General features: G+C 46.7%; 1 protein-coding gene across 14 annotated transcripts in view; it reads left to right on the top strand.

Moving 5' to 3' along the window:
• FMNL2 (formin like 2) overlaps nt 1-21,590 on the top strand; it is a 798,413-nt gene that overhangs the window by 735,087 nt on the left and 41,736 nt on the right. For all 14 annotated transcript variants that reach the window (XR_011274735.1, XM_069616442.1, XM_069616437.1 and 11 more), the window contains 3 exons: nt 6,764-6,893; nt 14,623-14,786; nt 19,659-19,760. Coding sequence is in view for 13 of the 14 variants with exons in the window: in XM_069616442.1 (XP_069472543.1) it covers nt 6,764-6,893; nt 14,623-14,786; nt 19,659-19,760 (396 nt within the window). In the remaining variant the exon portion in view is untranslated. The remainder of the gene's footprint in view (nt 1-6,763; nt 6,894-14,622; nt 14,787-19,658; nt 19,761-21,590) is intronic.

The following is a 21,590-nucleotide window of genomic DNA, read 5'->3' as shown; positions in this document are numbered from 1 at the left end:
CCCCGCCGAAAAGCTATTTGTTGGGAAAGATGCCAGTTGTTAATCGTATGGTTGGTGAAACATAGTTAGCTGGGACCATTTGTAGGAACTGCAGGCCAAAACCCATTTGTTCCATTGCATGGAATAGGAATGACCATTCAAGTGTTAGGAAAAGGGCTGGGTGACTTTTTTAGTCACCTTCTATACTAGATGACATACACGTCTGATATTGTCGAACTTTTCCCTTTTTTTTGTATAAACCCTGATTGGTCAGGGTTTATCAGGTTGGGGAGATTCTCCTCCAGTCTGTTTGCCAGGATATTGGTATACAATTCTGCATTAATATTGATCGTAGCTATGGGTCTATAAGATTTGCCTCTTCCATTGTCGGGGTGATCGCCCTGTCTGTTCTAAAGGAATTAAATGATGCTATCAATTTGGGGGCTATGGTAGCCCTATAGGTTTTATAGACGACTGTTGGATAACCCTCTGGGCCTGGAGCCTTATTGAGGGGTATTCATTTGTTTGCTCGGGACACTTCTTCCTGTGTAATGGCTGCTTCCAACAGTTCCCTCCCCATCCATCTTATTTTACTGGGATGGATACATTGTAAGTATGATATGTGTCCTTCCGGACTGGGGAGAGACCAAAGAATTTAGGGCTGAATAGTATTTTGCAAATTGATCAATACTGTCCGTTGTTGTTGTTACCTCCGTACCCAGATGATCTTTAATCTTTACTATTGTTTGAGCTTCTTTTTATCCTCTCAACTGCGCCGCTAAGAGACAATCTGCATTATTTGCTGTGACGTAGTATCTTTGTTGCATGTGTAAAAACGATTTTTCTGCCCTCCTTGTATGTAATAGTTTTAGCTGGCCACAAATATTCCTAAATTCCCACCATATGGAATTACTTGAATCATTTTCCATTCTTGTCATGATCCCCTTGAGTTTATCTGCTAAATCTATCTCCATGTGTTTAATGTGTTTATCTTTCATAGCTCTGAGAGGCTTATTGGGCATATATCATATTTCTCTACTTTCCCTATCAATGTCATAGAGGCCCATATGTAATTAATGCGAGAGAGAGTTTGGTGGCCATGCAAATACAAAGTATACCCCTTTGCCTCACCGTGTATGGATCGCCAGGTGTCTCTATGGGCTAGCTGCTCTATTCTGTGCTTCAGTGCCTTCGATGGGGCCACCTGCCCATGATACACGTTGGCGCTGCAATCTTGTTTGTTTTTCCCAGGCCATGTTAAGATCCCCATCAACAAAATATCATCTGATGTGACAGTCTCAAGGTCTGCTAAAACTGACCTCATGAAGCCATCCTGTCCAGTGTTGGGTGCGTATACCGAGGCAAATGTGAGTGCAGAGGTTCCTATTTGGATCTTTACAAACAAAAACCTACCCCCATTGTCACCTCGCATTTCAAGGATTTGTAGGTCTGGGATATTCCGCAGGCTATGAGAACTCCCCCTGTCTTTCCATCAGCATTGGCCTGGAATAAGTGTGGGTATCCCGGCAATGTTAGCTTGTGTTTGTCACGTTTTTGTATATGTGTGTCTTGGAGCGCAATATCTGGGTTTTCCCTGCATAAGCAGTGTTCTACTTTCCTTTAACTGGGAAGTTCAACCCCCTTATGTTGTTTGTTAGGAGCTTGAATTAGGAGTCCCCTTCTGCCCCCCTACCTCAGCCTTCAATCGCCCTTTTGTTTTTGCTTTCACAACCTTTTTGGTGTCTTTGTATGGGTATCCTAATCTTTCACTCCTCTCCCAAAAATGCATCCTGTGGCTCTTATTTTGGATTCTTCCCATCTTACCCTCCCTTGACCTTACTCCAACTACCTCCCCAACCCCTTTTTCCCAACAAACTACCCAAACATAACATGCTCCGGGGCGAGTCAAAGTTCCTATTAAGCATAGGGGCATCTTTCCCTTGGAATTGACCCCTGCCCATATATCTCAGAGACAAAGGGTGTTTGTACCTTAAGACCCACCCTAAGATTATAAGTGTCCCCTGGCACTCCAGTGGGAGCTGATCCAGACAGACAGCCACTCGTCTTGACTTCCCTTCTCCGCTTTATCCTTGTGGAAACTGCCCCTCATGTCCCAAATTCGGTGTACATGATTGACGCTTCTCACTGCCCAACTTGAAGACCTCGAGCAGCCTTCATTGGGCCCGGGCCCTTCTCTTCTTGTCTGCCTCCCGCTCCGGAAGCCGAATGGGTGCCTCATGGGATCAAGCCCCTTTTCCTGCATTTTGCTATTTTTGTCCACTCCCACAGTTTCCTTGTAGGGGGGGTGCACTGTGGGAATCTGTGCCCACGCCTGGCTGATCATCGTCTTTCAATTGTAGGATGTGGGCCCCTTCTTTGCAGGTCGCAATCCGGTATTGTTTGCCTTCCCACGTGAACAGTAGGCCAAAAGGAAATCTCTGTTTATCTTTTATTTGCTTCCGGGCTAGTGCTCTGACCACCGTGCCCATTGCTCTTCTTTCTAATAGGGTTAATTGCGCTGGATCCTGAAATAAAGGACCTCCTTTCCATTGATCTTTATAGCTCCCATTGAGTGTGCCACGAAGAGGATCTTCTCTTTTTGGCTTTAAGAGGTTAGGGTACAAGCATGTCTCTAGCTCTAGGTCCAGGATCCCCTCTTTTAGGCCCCACTTGGGGAATACATTCTATAGGCACCTCCTCATCATGGTCATCTCTCAATAGGTCTTTGGAGCGATGTTGCACGGTTTCTTTCAGATCTTTGTCTGCTATTACGTCTGATCAGTTCTTAATTTGAATATTGGACCTCCTTGATGGATTTTCGAGATCCTTGCATTGCAGTTCCAGGTTTTGGGATAACCGGAAGAGGTGCTCCAATAGCTCATCTTTCATCCTGGAATCATCTGTTAGTTCTTGCAAGACATGTTCTGTAGAATTGGTACGCTTCTCTAATTTGGCAATATTCCCTCTTATTTCCTGCAGTGACTGTTTCAGTTCCGATGTCATACTCACAAATTGGGACTGAAAAGATTTTGTTCGTTTTTCTTAGAAGTCATTGAAGCATTGTTTTAGCTCTTTGCTTATCACCACGTCGGGTGTTAGCGGCACTTTTTGATCTTCTCTGGACGGATTCACAGGGCATGCGTGTCCTGCTCTCCTCTCTTGCCTACAGCACCTCTGCAGACTACCATCCCGAGTCTTGCAAGGAGGATTGGCAGAGGCCTTCACGTCTTTATTTTTATTCCACGGCATCTGAAGCTCTTTTACGAGCCCACAGCGAGTTAACATTGTTGCCCCTGGGTATGAAGTCCCTTATTCCCCCTTACTGCCCCGTTTTGCCTTGAGCGGGTATTCGAGCCGAGGCAGAAGTTGTTATGGGCTTGCCCCCTGTCCCTCCAGCTATTACGACACCCTGTTCGCATGGTTAGGCTCCTTCTCTGAATCAAATCACTCATTCAGAATCTGGCTTCTTCCATCCTCATTTTTTATGTAGGTGGCTACCGCTTTCCACAGCCCCCGTTCTTCTTGGCCTTCTTGGGGGGCTTATACTGTATTTGATGGACAAACTCTTGTGTTTCCTAGCAGGGTAGATAAAATCTATATAATAACTTTCTGGGATTGCTGGTTTATGTCCAGCATGATCCGGTTCTCCTCACCTTTTCTGAGCTGTGAAGCCCCCTCCCCTGTTGAGGTATGCGCCCGAGCTGTTTACTGTCTTCCACCTCTCCTCTTCTCCGGCTGTCATCTGGTGGATAGCCCGGGCCCACCGAGAGATCCGCTGTCTTCCCTGTAAGCCGCATGTAAACATGGGCTTTTTACCACCTCTGTCCTGCTACTTGGCCGGGGTGCCTCATGATCTGTACTCCGTGCTGGGTCCTCTCGCCCCGGGGACCCTGCTGCCTCACCGGTGTTGTTTGGTGTCCCCCGGTATGTGTTTGCCCCAGCACTGCTCCGCTTCCCTGAGGTCTCCTCTGACACTTGTTATGTATTACCTGTGCCGTGCCACCTCTGCTGATGCCTCTTGCCACATGCCGGACCTACAGTTGTAGGCCTTTCCCGCTCCTCGGGAACCTCCTTATCTCCTGTCGGGGTCCTTCACCCAGATCCCCCGCAACTTTTGTTTTGTTTTTAGCAGTCCTGGTCGTTTTTTGTAGGTGCTTTGTTGTTTTTAGCGCCAGGTGAGCAGAGCTCCCAGACTCGTGTCCTCTCTGCTCAAGCGGCCATCTTAGAATCCCGTTAAAATGGTTTTAATACTGTTTCCATCCAATACACCGATGATGAATATTATAGCACAAGTACAAAAAAGAAGCTATTTATTGACAGGATATTTGTTCCCCACGTCTCTATCTATACTAGCATATGGGGCAGAGCATTTCAGTCTACAACCTGGAACATGAATTACTTGCATTCACAAACAAATCAATCTCCACTTTCCACAGTTGGACCCGGCACTGTAGATTAGCACTCCAGAACTAGGCCATCTCCTCCTAACCCAAAATAATTGTATAGAAAATTCTAGGTTGCTAAATTCGGGTGATTTGGTGTTGGAATGTATCCTTGTGGGGGAATTAAATAGTGGTGTGAATTAGCATTACGTGTGAGTACTTTATTGCTTTACTATTGTGCTCACAAACACACAGGACATATTTCCAAAGAGCATCAGTGGGTCAGAAAGCATTACAAAGGGTAGCGGTCGGGTAAAGACATTGCTCAGTGCAAGTGTTTTGAAGAGTACTTGCTGTCTATTTCCCTGAGCGAATGTTTAGCATTTTTGGATCAATGGGATCCCAAGGCCCTCAGTTGTGGGTACTTCTGTTGAATGTACTCATTGCAACTCATTTTTATTGTTGAATAGTGGAAGATCCATGTGTAAACATTTTATGCATGGATTTTTCTCTACTCCACATTTTCCTTCATTTGCATGGAACGGAATATCAGTTTACGTCTCCACCATGCAAATTCTACAGCATTTCCACCAGCATGACATGTTTATTCTGGCGTAAATGCTGTGAATGCCTGTGGAATCCTCCATCTTTTTACACCAGCAAAAAGCAGGCGGATTCCAGGACCCCACTGTATAAATATTGTCTGCCATGCGTAACCGGCAGGCTCCTTTTACTCTGTTGGCACTGCAAAGTTCAAAAACAAAGGCGTACAGGGGATTAGGTCTGCATTGACACAGGTTTATTTGTACTTCTTTTTGTACTGTTAACAAAAATTGCACGGAAGGTACCAGTTTGCAAATAAGTGCAAATGTAGGCTGTCTCCTCCATGCAATTTATGGGGACATTGAAAATGAATCCCATTCTGTTCTGGTGAGCTGGGGGTCCTTGCCATATTCATGCAGGCAACTGGAAGGTAGCTACAAAATGGCCATCTTTGGCAATAATCAGGGGATGCATCTATGCTACTTTATGCAATCCTCAACATGATTCCGCGTGTCATGCTGGCAGGACCTCAGTGTGACAGGTACAGAGGAAACGCGCAGGACATTGCCACTGGCCATAAAAGCAGTGCATGCTATAACAGGCATACAACACACAGCTGTTGCCAGTATAGGCGCCACCCCACGCAAAGCACCCTTTTGCACATGCCCCGCCTTACTGTGCGGTATGATTTGATGCTGTTATAACCAACTACAATGGGACCTCCTGGTACACCTCTTCTGTTTGGCCATTAAGCAGTCATCCAGAATAGCCTTATTGTAGCACCAACCGTGGCAACGCACACAGGAGGACCAGGGCAACAAAAAAAATATGCTTGATTCAAGACGTAGAAACATGAAGGAGCGGAAGCTAAAAGCACTGCATAGAAAGAGAGTGCACGGGTACGGAAAACAACGCGAATCGATAGATGCGTTGAATCAATCGGTGCATACAGGCAGAGCGGCCAGGCGGTGCAATGATGAGCACAATGCATGCAGAGTAGTGTGGCCCGCCAGACACTAGGGGGCGGGGGGTAAGGGAGGTGCCGCAGAGGCACTGGATTCAAGTCTGTGAATGGTCTCTGCCACCTGAGGCTGGCAGAGGAACTGTCTGAAAGGCGGTCCCTCCATGGCCGCCGTACCGCTCTACCCATCTACTCCCTCTCTCTCTAAGGACTTGAACTACGGTTCCCGAGGGCGTTCAACCTACCAGCGCTTTGAGATCATACCAATGATACATAAGGCGCTATATAAATGCCAAGTAACATAACATAACTTGTGAGCGGCCGGGGAGGGAGCGCAATGAAGCTAATGAAGACCCTGTGAAACCAGCCTTACTGTGACAAGTCCACACAGACCATGAAGAAATCCAACCCACGACTACACACTCAACCCGAGAGGATGGAGTAATGAGGCTCAAGGCTGGTACCCAATAATCACAGCTCATGGACCAGATCTGAAAGGCCCAGTGACGCATCTGCATACTGTTAATTGGGGTAGAGGGGAAGCGTTAGGAAATTGAGCCCTACCGTTACCCCCCTTGTGGGTCTCCTTCCAACCTGAAGTGGTTTCCGAAACAATAGGGAGATGGCTACGACCAGAACCTAAAGTATTAGCCTGGAATTGTATTACTGAGAAGGGTTTATTTTGTGGCCATTTATGGTAACCTCAAATGCACCCTTGTGTGGCTTGCATTCGCATCTTGTTTATGTCACCACACAAGCTAGCTGTGCTCGTTTCATATTTTATACACACAATATTTAATTAGACACGTTCAGTCTTAACACACCTTTGCTGTATTGAAACACTCGCACAAGTCATTCAACGATTAAAAGATGTATGTCCATTCCCTCTCGTTTGCAGCTTTTAGATACAAAGTCGACGGATCGAAAACAAACCCTGTTGCATTACATATCCAACGTCGTGCGAGATAAGTACCAGCAGGTGTCGCTCTTTTACAACGAGCTCCACTACGTCGAGAAGGCCGCCGCAGGTACGTGCTCCCTGTTTGTGCTTGCGTAGCAGATTTCCGGATACAAGGGGTCTGTGCAGCTCGAAGTAAATCATGAATACTGTGTAATTGGGTAGCGATGCCCGTATTCAGGCGTATATATGTACGTTTTTGGGCATTGTATACGTAAACACAGTAAAACTCATTTAGCAGCATTCCTAGCTTCACAGCACCAACACATTTTGGATTTCTAAAGCCCTGGGGCTATAGTCCCCCCTCCCCCACCTAGCACCGCCTCTGCCCTCATAGCAGCCATTGTAGGTTTTTAAAACTGTCTTTATTAATACATTCAGCCCTCAGCATTTTAATAACCAGCAATTGAAGAATTTCACAAAAAAGTGAAATGATCAGTGAATTAATAGACACCTTGGAGTTCATGCTCCTCCTGGCGTGGCATGAAATGCAGGCATAAAGTGCTTGCATATAAATGTTCGCATGCATTTCATGCCACGCCATATTTGTATTGGTGTATGGCAGAGAGGGGTGTGCAGATTGTAATTTACGATTCTGCCCCCCCCCACTCCGATCTGCCATACAATTACTCCACCATTTACACCATCATGTTATTTTCATGCTGACGTAACTGCTGTGGATTCCTATGAAATCCGCCTGCTTTTAAACCAGCAAAAAGCAGGTGGATGGTATAGGAATCCATTGGAAACACTGCCTGCTATGCGTAAATGGCAGGCAGCGTTTACTCCAGTTGCATGTTGGAGTGCAAAAGGGAGGCGTAAAGGAGAGTACGCCTCCACTTTACACCTCCCTTTTGCACTACGTAGTGCAAGTGTTGAAATGTAAGCAGAGTTGGCCTGTTTGCACCAAAGTGCAAATGTAACAGGTTCCCTCGCCGTAAATTATGGGGACTTGGAAAATGAGCACCAATGATTATTCTGCAGGGATTGCAAAGCATCTGCAGGGGTTGCACGCCGCAGGATCTCCATAGCAACCCACAAATGACACCCAAACCTGCAGTATTCAGCTTGGCCTCTCTGCTGGTTCGAAAGGAACATCAACACGTTTGCTCGCAGATGCTATGCTGTCATGCATGCACGTTTATATACATCTCCCTATTGCACAGGAAGCACTACTGAGCCATCTGCAAAAGGGTTCGAAAGAGACAGGCACTCATCCGAAGCCTGGCCTTTGGGGGACAAGAGTATTAGGCAGCAAATTAATTATGGAGAGTGGTCGTGTCATTCTGGTGGATTTCAAACACATGTCCAGTCCTAGCTCTCATTCAAAAACATTTAGGGAGTGGGAACGTCAACATGTTGCATAATTTCAGCTTGGTATTCTAGCCATTATGAATGTCCTCATATGTTACCACACGTTATGAACAGCATCAGGTACTACCACACATGATGGCATTGGTGATTATTGCTGTCACCAGACCTAATGCACATGAAAGGCCTTCTTTATTAGAAGAATGGAAGGTGAAGGATATGATTAGGAATGGCTCGCTATGCAGGTGTTACAGTTCTGGCCTTCGGAGAGCCACTCCCATTCCCGCATGAAACTTCTCCCTCGATCACACATTTGGACCCTTGCTGGATTGTAGTGAATAGATGAGATGTGACAGGTTGCAGGTGTGTAGAGCACTTTGGAATCCACTTGCGCTGCACATTTGATAATATCTGCTGAGTTTGTCTATATATTATATGAACTGCAGAGCAGCGCGATCATAGGTCGTGGAGGTTTTGCCCACACCTCTTGTAAGGATTAGTACTTGTGTGTTCCCGGATTTCTTGCGCTTGAAAGAATAATTTGAATTCTTTACATCTTAGTTCAAAGTAAATTGTATAATTGTATTGTTTAGGGTGATCTAGGTGGTCAGCCGACACGTCTTTCGACCTCACAAGGTCTTTATCAAGGCTAATACGTTTTGTTCTGATTGACCGAATGCTGTAATGGTTCTGGATTGCACTTGCCAACTGGATGGAATTATAAAGGGCCAGCTGATTAAATCTATTGTCCAGCCGGGCATACTCCAATACAGTCCAACAGGATCAACTGTGGAAGGCATCCACAACAACCAACAATCAAGAACCACCACACAATTTGGTCAGTGAGAACAAAACGTATTAGCATTGATAAAGACCTTTTGAGGCCGAAACACATGTCGGCTGACCTCCTAGATCTCACTAAACAATACAATTATACAATTTACTTCAAACTAAGATTCATAGAATTAGAATCATTCTTTCAAGCACAAGATATCTGGGAACACACAAGGTTGTTGGGGAGCGTGGCTGTTCCGAAGGGTGTCAGTACTTCAGAGTACCCTTGGTCCACCAGTAGTAGCACAGGCCAATGTCGACCTTTAACTCCATCTTTTGGCTGGTGGATGCAGGAGTCAAACCACACAATGGCCCTCATTAGGACCCTGGCGGAGTGGGTTTCCGCCAGCGCTAATCGCGGCGGACCCGTCCGCCGTACTACGAGTTCCCTTAGCGCCATGGAGGTTTTCTCCGCCTGGTTTTGCCGGGCGGAGAAAACCATGGCGCTAAGGGACCTCGTTGTTAATTACGCCGCCGTACTTTACGGCGGCGTAATTAACTCCTTCCCCACTCCCATTATACCCTATGGGGCAAGAATGGGAATGGGGAAGGGTAAAATGGGGATTGGGGATTTACCGCTCCGCCAAGGTCGGCATGGGGTGGTAAATCCGCCAACCCCCATGGCGCTATCGACGGCTTTCCGCCGTGCTTCGCGGTGCATTTAGCACCGCGAAATCCGCCAGGGTCGTAATGAGGGCCAATGAGTTATTTAGTTAATAAATACATTGACAGAGGAGAGCAGCATAAGGCAAGGTGTGAATACGGTCAAGGTCTGGACCTGGAAAGCCCATCAGTCGGCCTGCAAAGAGCTGATCATAGAACAAAATGAGGTGAGAGCCCCAACCAAGGTCGGAAACGCAGAGGCCGACCTATGGAGGCTTTGGTTAAAACCTCTCAAGAGGGCTTCAAAGACCAATCCCGTAGTGTGTGCCATAGGGCGTCCACCAAGTTAGTCCAAAGCACTCAAAATGCTCACGTGACAGAGCTGCCTGCCTTCCCTCTTATTAGCGGAGAAAACTGGTGTAAGGTATAGTTAGTCTCACAGAAGCACCCAACAACATGCACAACACAATGTATACTGAAAGTAACGTATTACAGTAAAGTGTGTCGAAAGGAGCCTTCTCGCCCATTAAATCACTATGAGCAGCATTCAAGCACGTTATCTACTTTCTAGGGAAAATATTGGCAGTGAATCAGGGAAATGTTTTAAAAATACAAGGATTGCTCTAAAAATTCCTGGACCCAAAGGGGGCAAAGTGACAGTGACTGTCTAACGGCGTAAACCAAATAGGTCTTTGGCATTTATAGTGAAATATATGTATATAGCACTCACTTGCTATAGATGCAGAGGTGGCGGCCCCCATCTAGCTAAGGAGTGAAAGCGATCTCCCCACCGCCCACAACCAGTCGTGTTCAGGTGGACGCAGTAGACATGCTTCATGTACTTGCACCAGCAATGGCATCGAGGTCATAGGACCCAAGGAGAGTGACCCCATGCAGTGGCAGTGGCGGAAACCGCCCGGGAAGTGTGGGTGCATAAATGAGATTCAGATTGGATCTTGCAGGTCGACTGGTGGGGTCCCCAGTCAGCGTGAGCAGTGACCTAGGTGAAGATGGACCCAAGAAAGCAGGATCCCAATGAAGAGAGACCCACTCCATATGACCCAAGAAGAGGGTGGCACTGGAGCAGCAGCAGCAGCAGAAGAAAAGGAGCACTGAAGAGACGCAGCAAGCAGGTCAGAGGCAGCTCAGGTGGAGACAAAGGGTCAGCAAAGGCAGCAGGAATGGTCTCACGATGGAGAGCAGCTGCACAGGGCGATGAAAGACAGATGGAGAGCAGCTGCACAGGGCGATGAAAGACAGATGGAGAGCAGCTGCTCAATGGCGATGAAAGACGAGAAGAAACAGAGAGGATGCAGCACAGCGACACGCCACTCCTAGTACAGCAAAGCGGCAGAGAGGCTCTGTCCATAGGGCCAGTGGATTCTACGTGGATGGGTGGCTTCTAAGAGAGCGTCAGCACAGTAGGCGTGGAGTTTCCAGCATTGGCCGGGAGGACAGCTCAGGTGCTTGTCCTGGAAACAAGACAGCTCTGAGCAGCGTGGGTTCGATTCCTGTTCCCAACCCTGCGCTTAGAGGCTGGAGTCCGGCATGAAACTTGTTATAAAAAATAATTAAGCAACACTGAAGGGAGACAGATGCTGAGCCTTAAAGAAGGATTCTTCGAGGTGGAAAGGCATCCACAAAAGGGCAGGGCACCACCAGGGCGTACCCTGGGCTGAGTCCCTCCAGCCTCTGAACAACAGGTTAGAGCATCATGGCACTGAGGTTCCCATCGCATCGAGCCCACACAGATGGCAGCTGCCCCGCGGAAACTGACTCAGGCAACAGCTTTGACCTCACATCGGTGAGGTTCTGGATAAGGATGGGGCAGGTGTTAAAGGGAATTTTGGGGAATCTGTTCTATCACTGCGTGGATCGTCCTTCATAGAGGACTGTGACCAGAGGCGTTGCTTGGGGTGTGGGGGCTGAGGGGGCTAAAGCCCCGGGTCTTTTGGTTGTATCGCTGTATAGAAGCTCAGGGGCTACAACCAAAGGGCTATAGCTAGCCCCGAGTCCCGACATTAGCTCAGCTCCGGATCTTTTCCAGATCTAGCAACACCGCCTGACTGTGACGAGGAAGAGGAAGATAGAGGTAATGATTGCAACCTTTCCTGAATCGAAGTACAGTGGGAATTGTCGGTATCTGCCCTGCAGTGAAGTGAGGTTTTGCAGAATCCCTGACGCTTCAGGAGCAAGAAAGTTAATTCTAGAGACAGGACTGCTGGCCGACACTGTAACTTTATCAAACAAATAATGAGAGCAAATCAGTGCTTTGAAACGATTGTGATGCGATTTGGCAAACTTCAAATCTCTAAAATAAAAATGAACAAGCTCTCAGAGGGGTCCATGTAATAATTTCCACGCAAAACTAGCTCCTGACAAAAATGTCGCTGTTTTTTTGCAGAGACATTATTACGTTGAACATGGGGGACACCCCTGCCACCCCCAAATTCATTCAACCAGTTATTGGGGAACAGGACGGCTCTAAAAATGGGGCTTCCCCGGAGCAAAATCGCTGTGCAACTAGAGAAAGTTGCAAGTTGCTACAATAGAGGTCTTCGTATGAATGCAGTGTTGATGTCCACCCTGCCCGCGGTTCCCACTGACGGTTCATTCGATTGTCTGTGGTTGCGATAATGATTCCAGCTGCATGGGAAAGACTGACCTGGTTCCCATAACTCCTAGAGATGTGAGTGTATCCAATCAAGAAACTGCCTGCATGCCTTATCCATGTACTGACCAGACTGGTGGAGCGATGGGTCATGCCAACGCAAGTACGCTCAGTTTAGTAGCGTTGCCACTGAATTGATAGAATGCACCTATCTGGACTCTACACCGCAGGACTGGCAGGACCCGCAGCAAGAGCATGCTTTGCCAGGAAGGAAAGAGACTTCACGGGAGGTATTTGCAAAGATGATCATCAGCAGGCCCTAGGGAAATTCAAGCGGCACTTTCACTTCTTATAAAAAAAAAAGTCAGTAATGATTATTATTAGAATACCAAAGATTAAAAAATGTAAAAACCTATTCCTTGTTTTAAAAAACTTTCTCTTGAAAGTCTACACTTTGATTGTGCGCTTTTGGTCGAAATCAACCAGTCACATATGCCTATCCATATATATTTTTGTGTGGGGATAGGTGGGTGGAGGTGTGGTGTGATTGGAGTGTACCCCCCATTAATATAAAAAAAAACAGGTCGAATTCAGGTCGACCAAAAGTGCAGGACCAAAGTGCATGCTTTCAAAAAGAAATCTGTGGAAACACGAAAAACCGTTTTGAAAGGTTTAGCGAAAACACACAAACAAATAGGACTCTAACCAGAAGGTGAGAGTTCACTGTGGTTGCCAGGAGACTGATGGGAGCACTGTTGGAGCTGTTTCAGAGCACTGTTGGAACTGTTTCGGCAAGTCATTAAACTTCATGAATATCAATTCAAGGACCTGTAGTCGTAGTAGTCCTAAAACGAAGGGTGAGTTTCAAAACCCTCCAAAATGTCTGTTGTTGAAGTATCAGGGGAAGGAAATTAGCAGGTAAGATGTGTGACTTGAGTGGGCATGCAGCTGCAAAGTTACTATTTCAGATAAGTAACCTGCGTCTCTCCTGTCTGGTGGGCTTGTGTTGAGAGGGTGTATTTTGTATGGAGGCCACTGTTAAGATTCAGTCTCTCAAGGAATGAGGACTCATTGCATAAGTCGTAACCATAACCCTCCAAACTTCAACAGACGGCTCATAATAACCGGCCTCTGAAATAACTGAAGTCTGCGATACTAACATGTGAGCTGCACACTCCTGCACGGGCATCCGTCCTGCAGGCCTTGAGATGCATGCCTTTTCTGTAATGTACACATACTATACGTTCTCCATGCTTGATCGGTCTCCGTTTTGTTTCCGCTGCGATACACACTCAAGACAGCAGGAGCAAATAGGACATAATGCATGAATGAGATTTGAATGACATATTTTAACTCTGCCATGCTCTGCCCTTGTACCTTGTGTGCTGAAGTGCCCTTTGAGATCTTCCTTGCAAAATGATGTGGCATAACTAGTGAGCACGCTTTGGAATTGGGGTATGCTCTGGGGTTCTGTGGAATCTCTGCAGGACCTCATACCTTCTGGCGTTTGCCACTGTACCACCGTCAGCACCCCAATCTTGCAGCAATCTGCCTATGGAACCTGGATACAGGAAGGGGAGCTGTGGGCGGGACCGGCCGGCGTCTGCCACGGCCACAGGTTTTGATAAACTTGCCTGTCAAGGCTTCCTTTGCTTCTGACGCAGTTGAATACCCAGGAGGAGTTTCCCCTCATACCATGCATGCTAAAGCAACCTCTTAAGTACAATGAAACTTTGGTAAACATGAGTACACCAAGGCCGTGTGGTACAGATGAGAACACTTCGATATCAAGATAGATCTTTTTGGGAAGGTCAAAGTATTTGAGTTTTCCAAAAAAACGGGTTGGCTTCCCTATGTGTGTGTAGTTGGTTTGGATTGTCTATCTATGTGTAGAGTTGGTTTGGATTCCATATGTATGTGTAGTGTTGGTTTGGATTCCCTATGTGTGTGTAGAGTTGGTTTGGATTCCCCATGTATGTGTAGAGTTGGTTTGGATTCCCTATGTATGTGTAGAGTTGGTTTGGATTCCCTATGTGTGTGTAGAGTTGGTTTGGATTCCCTATGTATGTGTAGAGTTGGTTTGGATTCCCTATGTGTGTGTAGAGTTGGTTTGGATTCCCTATGTATGTGTAGTGTTGGTTTGGATTCCCTATGTGTGTGTGTAGAGTTGGTTTGGATTCCCCATGTATGTGTAGAGTTGGTTTGGATTCCCTATGTATGTGTAGAGTTGGTTTGGATTCCCTATGTGTGTGTAGAGTTGGTTTGGATTCCCTATGTATGTGTAGAGTTGGTTTGGATTCCCTATGAGTTTGCATCCAGTTACTTGCATGCTTCAGATATTACCAAGATGCACTGCAGCGAAATGAGACACTTCTTCAGGCTTGCGTTTCTGGTACATGCAATGTTATGTTCATTCTCTGCATATGTTCGTTGTCTTTAGTGTCTCTTGAAAATGTCCTCTTGGATGTGAAGGAGCTCCAGAGAGGGATGGACCTGACGAAGCGAGAGTACACCATGCATGACCATAACGTTATGCTGAAGGAGTTCATTCACACGAATGAAGGGAAATTGAAGAAGTTACAGGATGATGCAAAAATATCCCAGGTATTTACTAAGCCCCAGATTCTGGCAGAAGACCGACCAGTGTAAAAAAAGAAAGCGTGAAACTATGCAGAAAACCACAACTAGACCTCTCCGAGTATTGTTGGAGGTTCTTGGGACATTTTCATGACCCCATGTAGGCCTGTTTATAAATCACCGTCTTTGTAGATGACTCTCTGATCACAGTATACAAGCAAGAGCAACCTTAATTAAATAAATAAATGTTCTTGTGTAGCCCCGCCTCAAGACACATACTGTTATGAGGATTGGGTATGAAACAAGGAACATACATGTTGGCTTTTTTATTTTATTTATCTGTGCGACTTAGTTTACCAAACTTTTCACACCTCATATAAAACTAAAAAAGCAACATTTTCACACATATAACAGTAAAAGAGTCTATATACTAAACATATTACATTTTTATTCTGTGCTATCAATAGATCCAGCTGATGCATTGAATTTCTTGTATACATACTACACGTTTAAAAAGTGAGTCCATGAGCAAGTTGATAGAATGTTGGCTTTTTAGCTGCTTTTTTCTCTATACTGGATAGTTGACTTCTTTGTGGATTGTGAAAGTGCGTGTGTGTGCCATAGCCATGGTACTTGTACTGCGAAACATGTGCTTCCTTTTAAGCTGCAATGGGATTTAGGCATAACAGGAGGGTTTGAGTTGGGGGAAAGTAGGGAGCATCCTGGTGTGTGGTGTTGTTGTTAAGTTAGTTGGGGATGGTCAGCTGATGTCATTATATTTGAGGCAGGATGGTCTTGGAAACTTGTTTCCGGGGCTTTTCCATGCTAATAGTCAGTGAGCCATGTTCTGCACCACCTGAAGACAGGAAACAGGATAGTTGGCTAGTCCAAATGAGAGGGTTTGTGTGGTGGAATCTGCAGTTGATGGTGCTTTCCACTGTAACTGGACAGTTCACAGTGGTGCGGAAAAGCACTGTGCATCTGAGCAGGCAAAGGTAATGGTGGGATGTTCTGACTATGGAACGAGTTTGGGCATCAAGGACAACTCCTCGTCCTTTCATTTGGTGTTGAGGGTAATGCGCGGACCTACAATGACTGGTGGAGCTTTTGGGCGAATTTGGTTTTGATGAATAGAAGTTCTATTTTGCTTCTGTTGAGTTTCATTTGAAAACCTCTTAATATCCAGTAGGGAATGGCTTATTTAATTGCCCATGGCTTGTTACAGTATTTTCTTGTTCATGAATAGAGTTAGAGGTCGTCAGCCCTGGAGTGGTAGACTAGGTGATGGTTGCTGTTAATCTTCGGGAAAGGGGGCAAAGGTAGATATTGTGACATGTAAGATCCTTAAGGGGTCACTCTTTACTAAATGGGAACAATGGTGTGTCCCTTGATAAGATAAGTGGATGATGGTTGTGTCCAGAAGGGGACTGGCCATGTTTTGAAGAAGCACCATTTTATAATGACTCTGTCTCCAACGTCCCACAGGGCTCTTGTCCTCCTCATTGTTTCTCTTGGGTGTGAGCATGAAGCCTCTTTTGTTTTGTTGTTAATAACCTCTGTGTCTACTTCCATATGGATGTTGCTGAGACCTCATTGTACATTCAGAAGTTTCCTTTACGTTTCTGCTGAGAACCAAATGAGAAGGTAGAGTGCAGTTGCAAAGCCGCCAAGCAGACGGTCCCTTCCCCTTCTCATTTGCTCACATCAGGACCCGTCCATGTCTGCTCTTAAACAGGCTTCTGTGTGGGGGTGTGTGTGGCGCAGGGTGCTTGCCTTTCTTTGACAAATGAATGGGGCGTTCTGCATTCTATGTTTGTCATAAATAATGTTTGCGATGAGAATAAGTGATCCATGTGACTTCCATATGTCTAATCTATTGTATATATGGCAGACCCATTGCATCAGTGATTGTATGTGGTGATAAAGGTGCAGTGTGCACACTACAAACCCCACCTGTCTGTGTCTGTCGTACAGCACTGCCACCTCTCACTGTTCTACAGAGACACCAGTACAGGTTTAGGGGTGCAGATGTGGGCCTCATCTCCCCTGTGAATGCAGTAGACGACCTGAGGTCCGAATGGCAAAGGAATATTATGGGGTCCCCAACATATCCCCCCAATCTTGAGTTCATGGAACGCTGTTCTGAAGAGACGAAGAAAACCACAGATTGATGTGAGTGTGCATTAAAGTGCATCCATTGTGCCCAAAGCCATGGCACTGGCACGTGAACACCTGTGGCTTCCCCTGCCCATATCCAGGAGGGGGCCTTCTCACAAGCCAAACTCAGATCTTTCCTCAGCTTTTCATGCTTTAATCACACCCTATTTTGGCGCTCATCGCTGCAGGCTTGCGATTGGCCTGCAGGCACGGCTCCTGCAGGAGCATTGTGGCCCGGGCGACCATCGCAGAGGAACGTCGACTGGCGCTACTGATTCCGGGCAGGGTGAGCTCCAGAAAGGTGTGGGCAGACGATCCTGCGGCTGCCATCATTTGGGGGCTCCAAGCCCGGTGCTATTTCAGAGGAGAATGACAACAAATAGAGATGGGGGTAGCTTAACCCTTCCAATTCTTATCTGTGGAACTGTGTGGGGTTTAGTTATTGGCTGTCGGTCCACGAAGCGAATGGATCCAGAGGGCTCCGATTTACGTTCAGCGCACCCCTTCATAAGCGTATGCCTGGCCTCAGCGGGGGCGGGGGGGGGGGTCTTCAGGTGATGCATGCCCGTTTCTATAAAGCCTCTTTGACAGATTTGCCTCATGCAACTGAAGACAATGATGCAAGCCTCTTCTAGTCTCAGGCCCTGCACATGTCTGTCTTTCACTCGCATGTATAGGGACTCCCACCTCATCCCTTTTCGGATTGCCATGAAGTGAGGCCTGCACACCCACATTGCAGACGTACTAACGAGCTGAGCCCCTCGCTCCCCGCCTCTCCTGCCCACTCAAAAGTAGGGACGGAACGGGGTATAAGCTCTAGAGCCCATAGGAAATCCCATTAGAAAAACCCGCTCCTTGCATTACTACTTAATGAGGGGGGTGGGGGATGTCAAAGCATAAGTGGAGTGTGTACCACCTCCTGAGAGGTGCATTCTCAATGGCCCGAGGAAAGCAGTGTCCACTTTGGGCTGTGAGGGATAAAGCTAGAGACTGGAAATGCAAGATAAATTGACATCGAGTACAGCTAGGCTGACAAGTTGGCCTATCATAGATAGGCCAAAGAGCATTGCGAAGAGGCATGGTTATCTCTGCAAAGCGTTTCACTCCTGCATGGCTATCTCTGCAAAGACGTTCCCTCCTGTATGGCTATCTCTGCAAAGAGCTTCACTCCTGCATGGCTATCTCTGCAAAGAGTTTCACTCCTGCATGGCTATCTCTGCAAAGAGCTTCACTCCTGCATGGTTATCTCTGCAAATAGTTTCTCTCCTGCGTGGTTATGTCTGCAAAGAGTTTCACTCCTGCATGGCTATCTCTGCAAAGAGCTTCACTCCTGCATGGCTATCTCTGCAAAGAGTTTCACTCCTGCATGGCTATCTCTGCAAAGAGCTTCACTCCTGCATGGTTATCTCTGCAACGAGTTTCACTCCTGCATGGCTATCCCTGCAAAGAGCTTCACTCCTGTCCTGCATGGTTATCTCTGCAAAGAGTTTCACTCCTGCACGGCTATCTCTGCAAAGAGCTTCACTCCTGCATGGTTATCTCTGCAAAGACGTTCCCTCCTGTATGGCTATCTCTGCAAAGAGTTTCACTCCTGTATGGCTATCTCTGCAAATAGTTTCTCTCCTGCGTGGTTATGTCTGCAAAGAGTTTCACTCCTGCATAGCTATCTCTGCAAAGACGTTCCCTCCTGTATGGTTATCTCTGCAAAGAGTTTCCCTCCTGCATGGCTATCTATGCAAAGAGTTTCCCTCCTGCATGTCTATCTCTGCAAAGAGTTTCACTCCTGTATGGCTATCTCTGCAAATAGTTTCTCTCCTGCGTGGTTATGTCTGCAAAGAGTTTCACTCCTGCATGGCTATCTCTGCAAAGAGTTTCACTCCTGCATGGCTATCTCTGCAAAGAGTTTCACTCCTGCATGGCTATCTCTGCAAAGAGCTTCACTCCTGCATGGCTATCTCTGCAAAGAGTTTCACTCCTGCATGGCTATCTCTGCAAAGAGCTTCACTCCTGCATGGTTATCTCTGCAAAGAGTTTCACTCCTGCATGGCTATCCCTGCAAAGAGCTTCACTCCTGTCCTGCATGGTTATCTCTGCAAAGAGTTTCACTCCTGCACGGCTATCTCTGCAAAGAGCTTCACTCCTGCATGGTTATCTCTGCAAAGAGTTTCCCTCCTGCATGGCTATCTCTGCAAAGAGTTTCCCCCCTGCATGTCTATCTCTGCAAAGAGTTTCTCTCCTGCGTGGTTGTCTGCAAAGAGTTTCACTCCTGCATGGTTAGCAAAGAGTTTCCATCCTGCATGGCTATCTCTGCAAAGAGTTTTACTCCTGCATGGTTATCTCTGCAAAGAGTTTCACCCCTGCATGGTTATCTCTGCAAAGAGTTTCACTCCTGCATGGCTATCCCCGCAAAGAACTTCACTCCTACATGGTTATCTCTGCAAAGAGCTTCACTCCTGCATGGCTATCTCTGCAAAGAGCCTCACTCCTGCATGGTTATCTCTGCAAAGAGTTTTACTCCTGCATGGCTATCTCTGCAAAGAACTTCACTCCTACATGGTTATCTCTGCAAAGAGTTTCACTCCTGCATGGTTATCTCTGCAAAGAGTTTCACTCCTGCATGGCTATCTCTGCAAAGCTATCTCTGCAATTAGTTCCACTCCTGTTAACACTGGAGGCAGGTTTTGCATGATCCGATTCCTGCACATTTCCATTCAGTGCCACTAATGCATGTGTCTCTTACAGGATGCCTTCGATGATGCCGTGAAGTATTTTGGCGAAAATCCAAAGACCACGCCTCCTTCAGTATTCTTCCCTGTGTTTGTGCGATTTGTGAAAGCCTACAAGGTAAAAAAGGAGCACATATATTCTCACTACAGTTGTGTTTTGACAGCAACGCTTTTGCACCGTTTCACTTTACTTTGTTCCCATTTATGGATTAAGACAGTCCAACAAAATGTACAAGCCATCGCCGGATACACATCATTCATTATCTGAAGTACTCACATTGCACTTGTCAGGTCTGTGATAAAGTTCCAAGCCCTTTCAAAGCAGCCTCTCTGTTTTGCAAAGCACGTGATGGTCACGTGCGTGGTTACTTATGTCCAGGTGGAGGAACATGGCGGCGGAGGTCCGTTTTCATGTCATCAGAAAGAAGGCGAAACCAAAAGTGTGTATTCATTCAAGAAGGGAGTGTGCTGACTGGTGAAAGGAGGGGAACAAGTGTGCCAGGCACAAATGCAACAGTGAATGCTCTCATGTAAAGATGTAAGGCAAACTGTGGGTATTGTTTACGGCACGTGCCGAGGCACTGCGGAATGTAAAGGGGAAGGTGCTTTACTTTGACAGCGGCTGGGCAGAGCTATAGTAACACGAGGACAGGGGAGCGAGACCTGCATATTTACACTGGCACGGAAGTCATAGAGTCGTCTGGGGAAAGCTGGTCCTCTGCCAGTGGGACTCGCTAGTTTCAATGTGTCTATGACTTAGGAACTTTTTAAAGATATCGGGCCTCATTACGAGTCCGGCGGTAAACGCAGCGGTAAAACCGCCTGGTTACCGCCGGACTCGTATTGCCATTCCGCCTCCGTGATTCCCGGAATTACCGGGGCATTACAACCCCGGTTTTCCGGGAATCACGGAGGCGGAATGGTGTTAATCCCCATTCCCATTGAGTCCTATGGGACTCAATGGGAATGGACTCAATGGGAATGGGGATCATGGAAACACTGGCAGCATCTCGTAATGCTGCCGGTGTTTCCTCGTCCACCTGCAGGCGGGCGGTGTTAAACCCGCCAGGTCAGACCTGAACATCACCTCCCGCCTGCAGGAGTTGTGATCGCCCGGCATGGAAACAACGGTGGCAGCGGGTTTACCGCCACCGTTGTTTCCATACCGGGCGATTTGTAATGAGGCCAATCAACTTAAAAACCAAACGCGCCCTGAAGTTCCTTTGTAATTCAACCATGGTGTCGCATGCGTGTGGCAAAGAACGGAGACATAGAGTCCCTCTACTCCGTGCGAAAAGTATAAACAGATTTTCTCCACACAGACTCAATGTGCCACAAAAAAGTACTTGAAAGTATGTACTTCAGATTCTTTATTGATGGCCTTTGTGATTACACGTGTTTCGGCACGCTCATGTGCCTTCTTCAAATCAGGGCATGTATCGATTCATTATCTGCGGTAAATTGATCTCAGTCAGTGTTTCCAAACACATATCACGGGTTAAATCCCACCTATGTATTCCATGTTCTTTCGGGTCTCGCATGGGTTGTTGGCTACTTCCCGTAACGCTTATGGGTAGAGCGGCACTTTACAAGATGATGACCCTGCCAGGATTCCTATATGTCTTGCATTGCACGTGGGACTCCAAGGGCACTGGGCACATCTTTTCTAGCTAGGGAACTACTTTTAAAGTGTCGTGGGACGGAATATCATGTTTTAAACGTCTTCCTTTCTTTCATATTAGTTCTCTACTTTGATTATTGTTTACCTTGCTCTTTATTTACTTGCTTTGCTACAGTTGCCAAGATTGTTTTAACTGTGCTCAAAAGTAAAGTGTTGATGTTCTGGAGCCAGTGCAGCCCAAATGTCAATGGCCCTCATTACGACCCTTGCGGAATACGAAAAACGATGGCGGAAATGTAATACCGCCATCGAATACCGCCCGTTGCG

The sequence above is a fragment of the Ambystoma mexicanum genome, chromosome 9 (assembly GCF_040938575.1).
Source record: "Ambystoma mexicanum isolate Mex_15411 chromosome 9, UKY_AmexF1_1, whole genome shotgun sequence".
NCBI lineage: Eukaryota > Metazoa > Chordata > Amphibia > Caudata > Ambystomatidae > Ambystoma > Ambystoma mexicanum.
The sequence above is the reverse complement of the archived record's forward strand: the minus strand, read 5'-3'. Positions and strand labels throughout refer to the sequence as shown.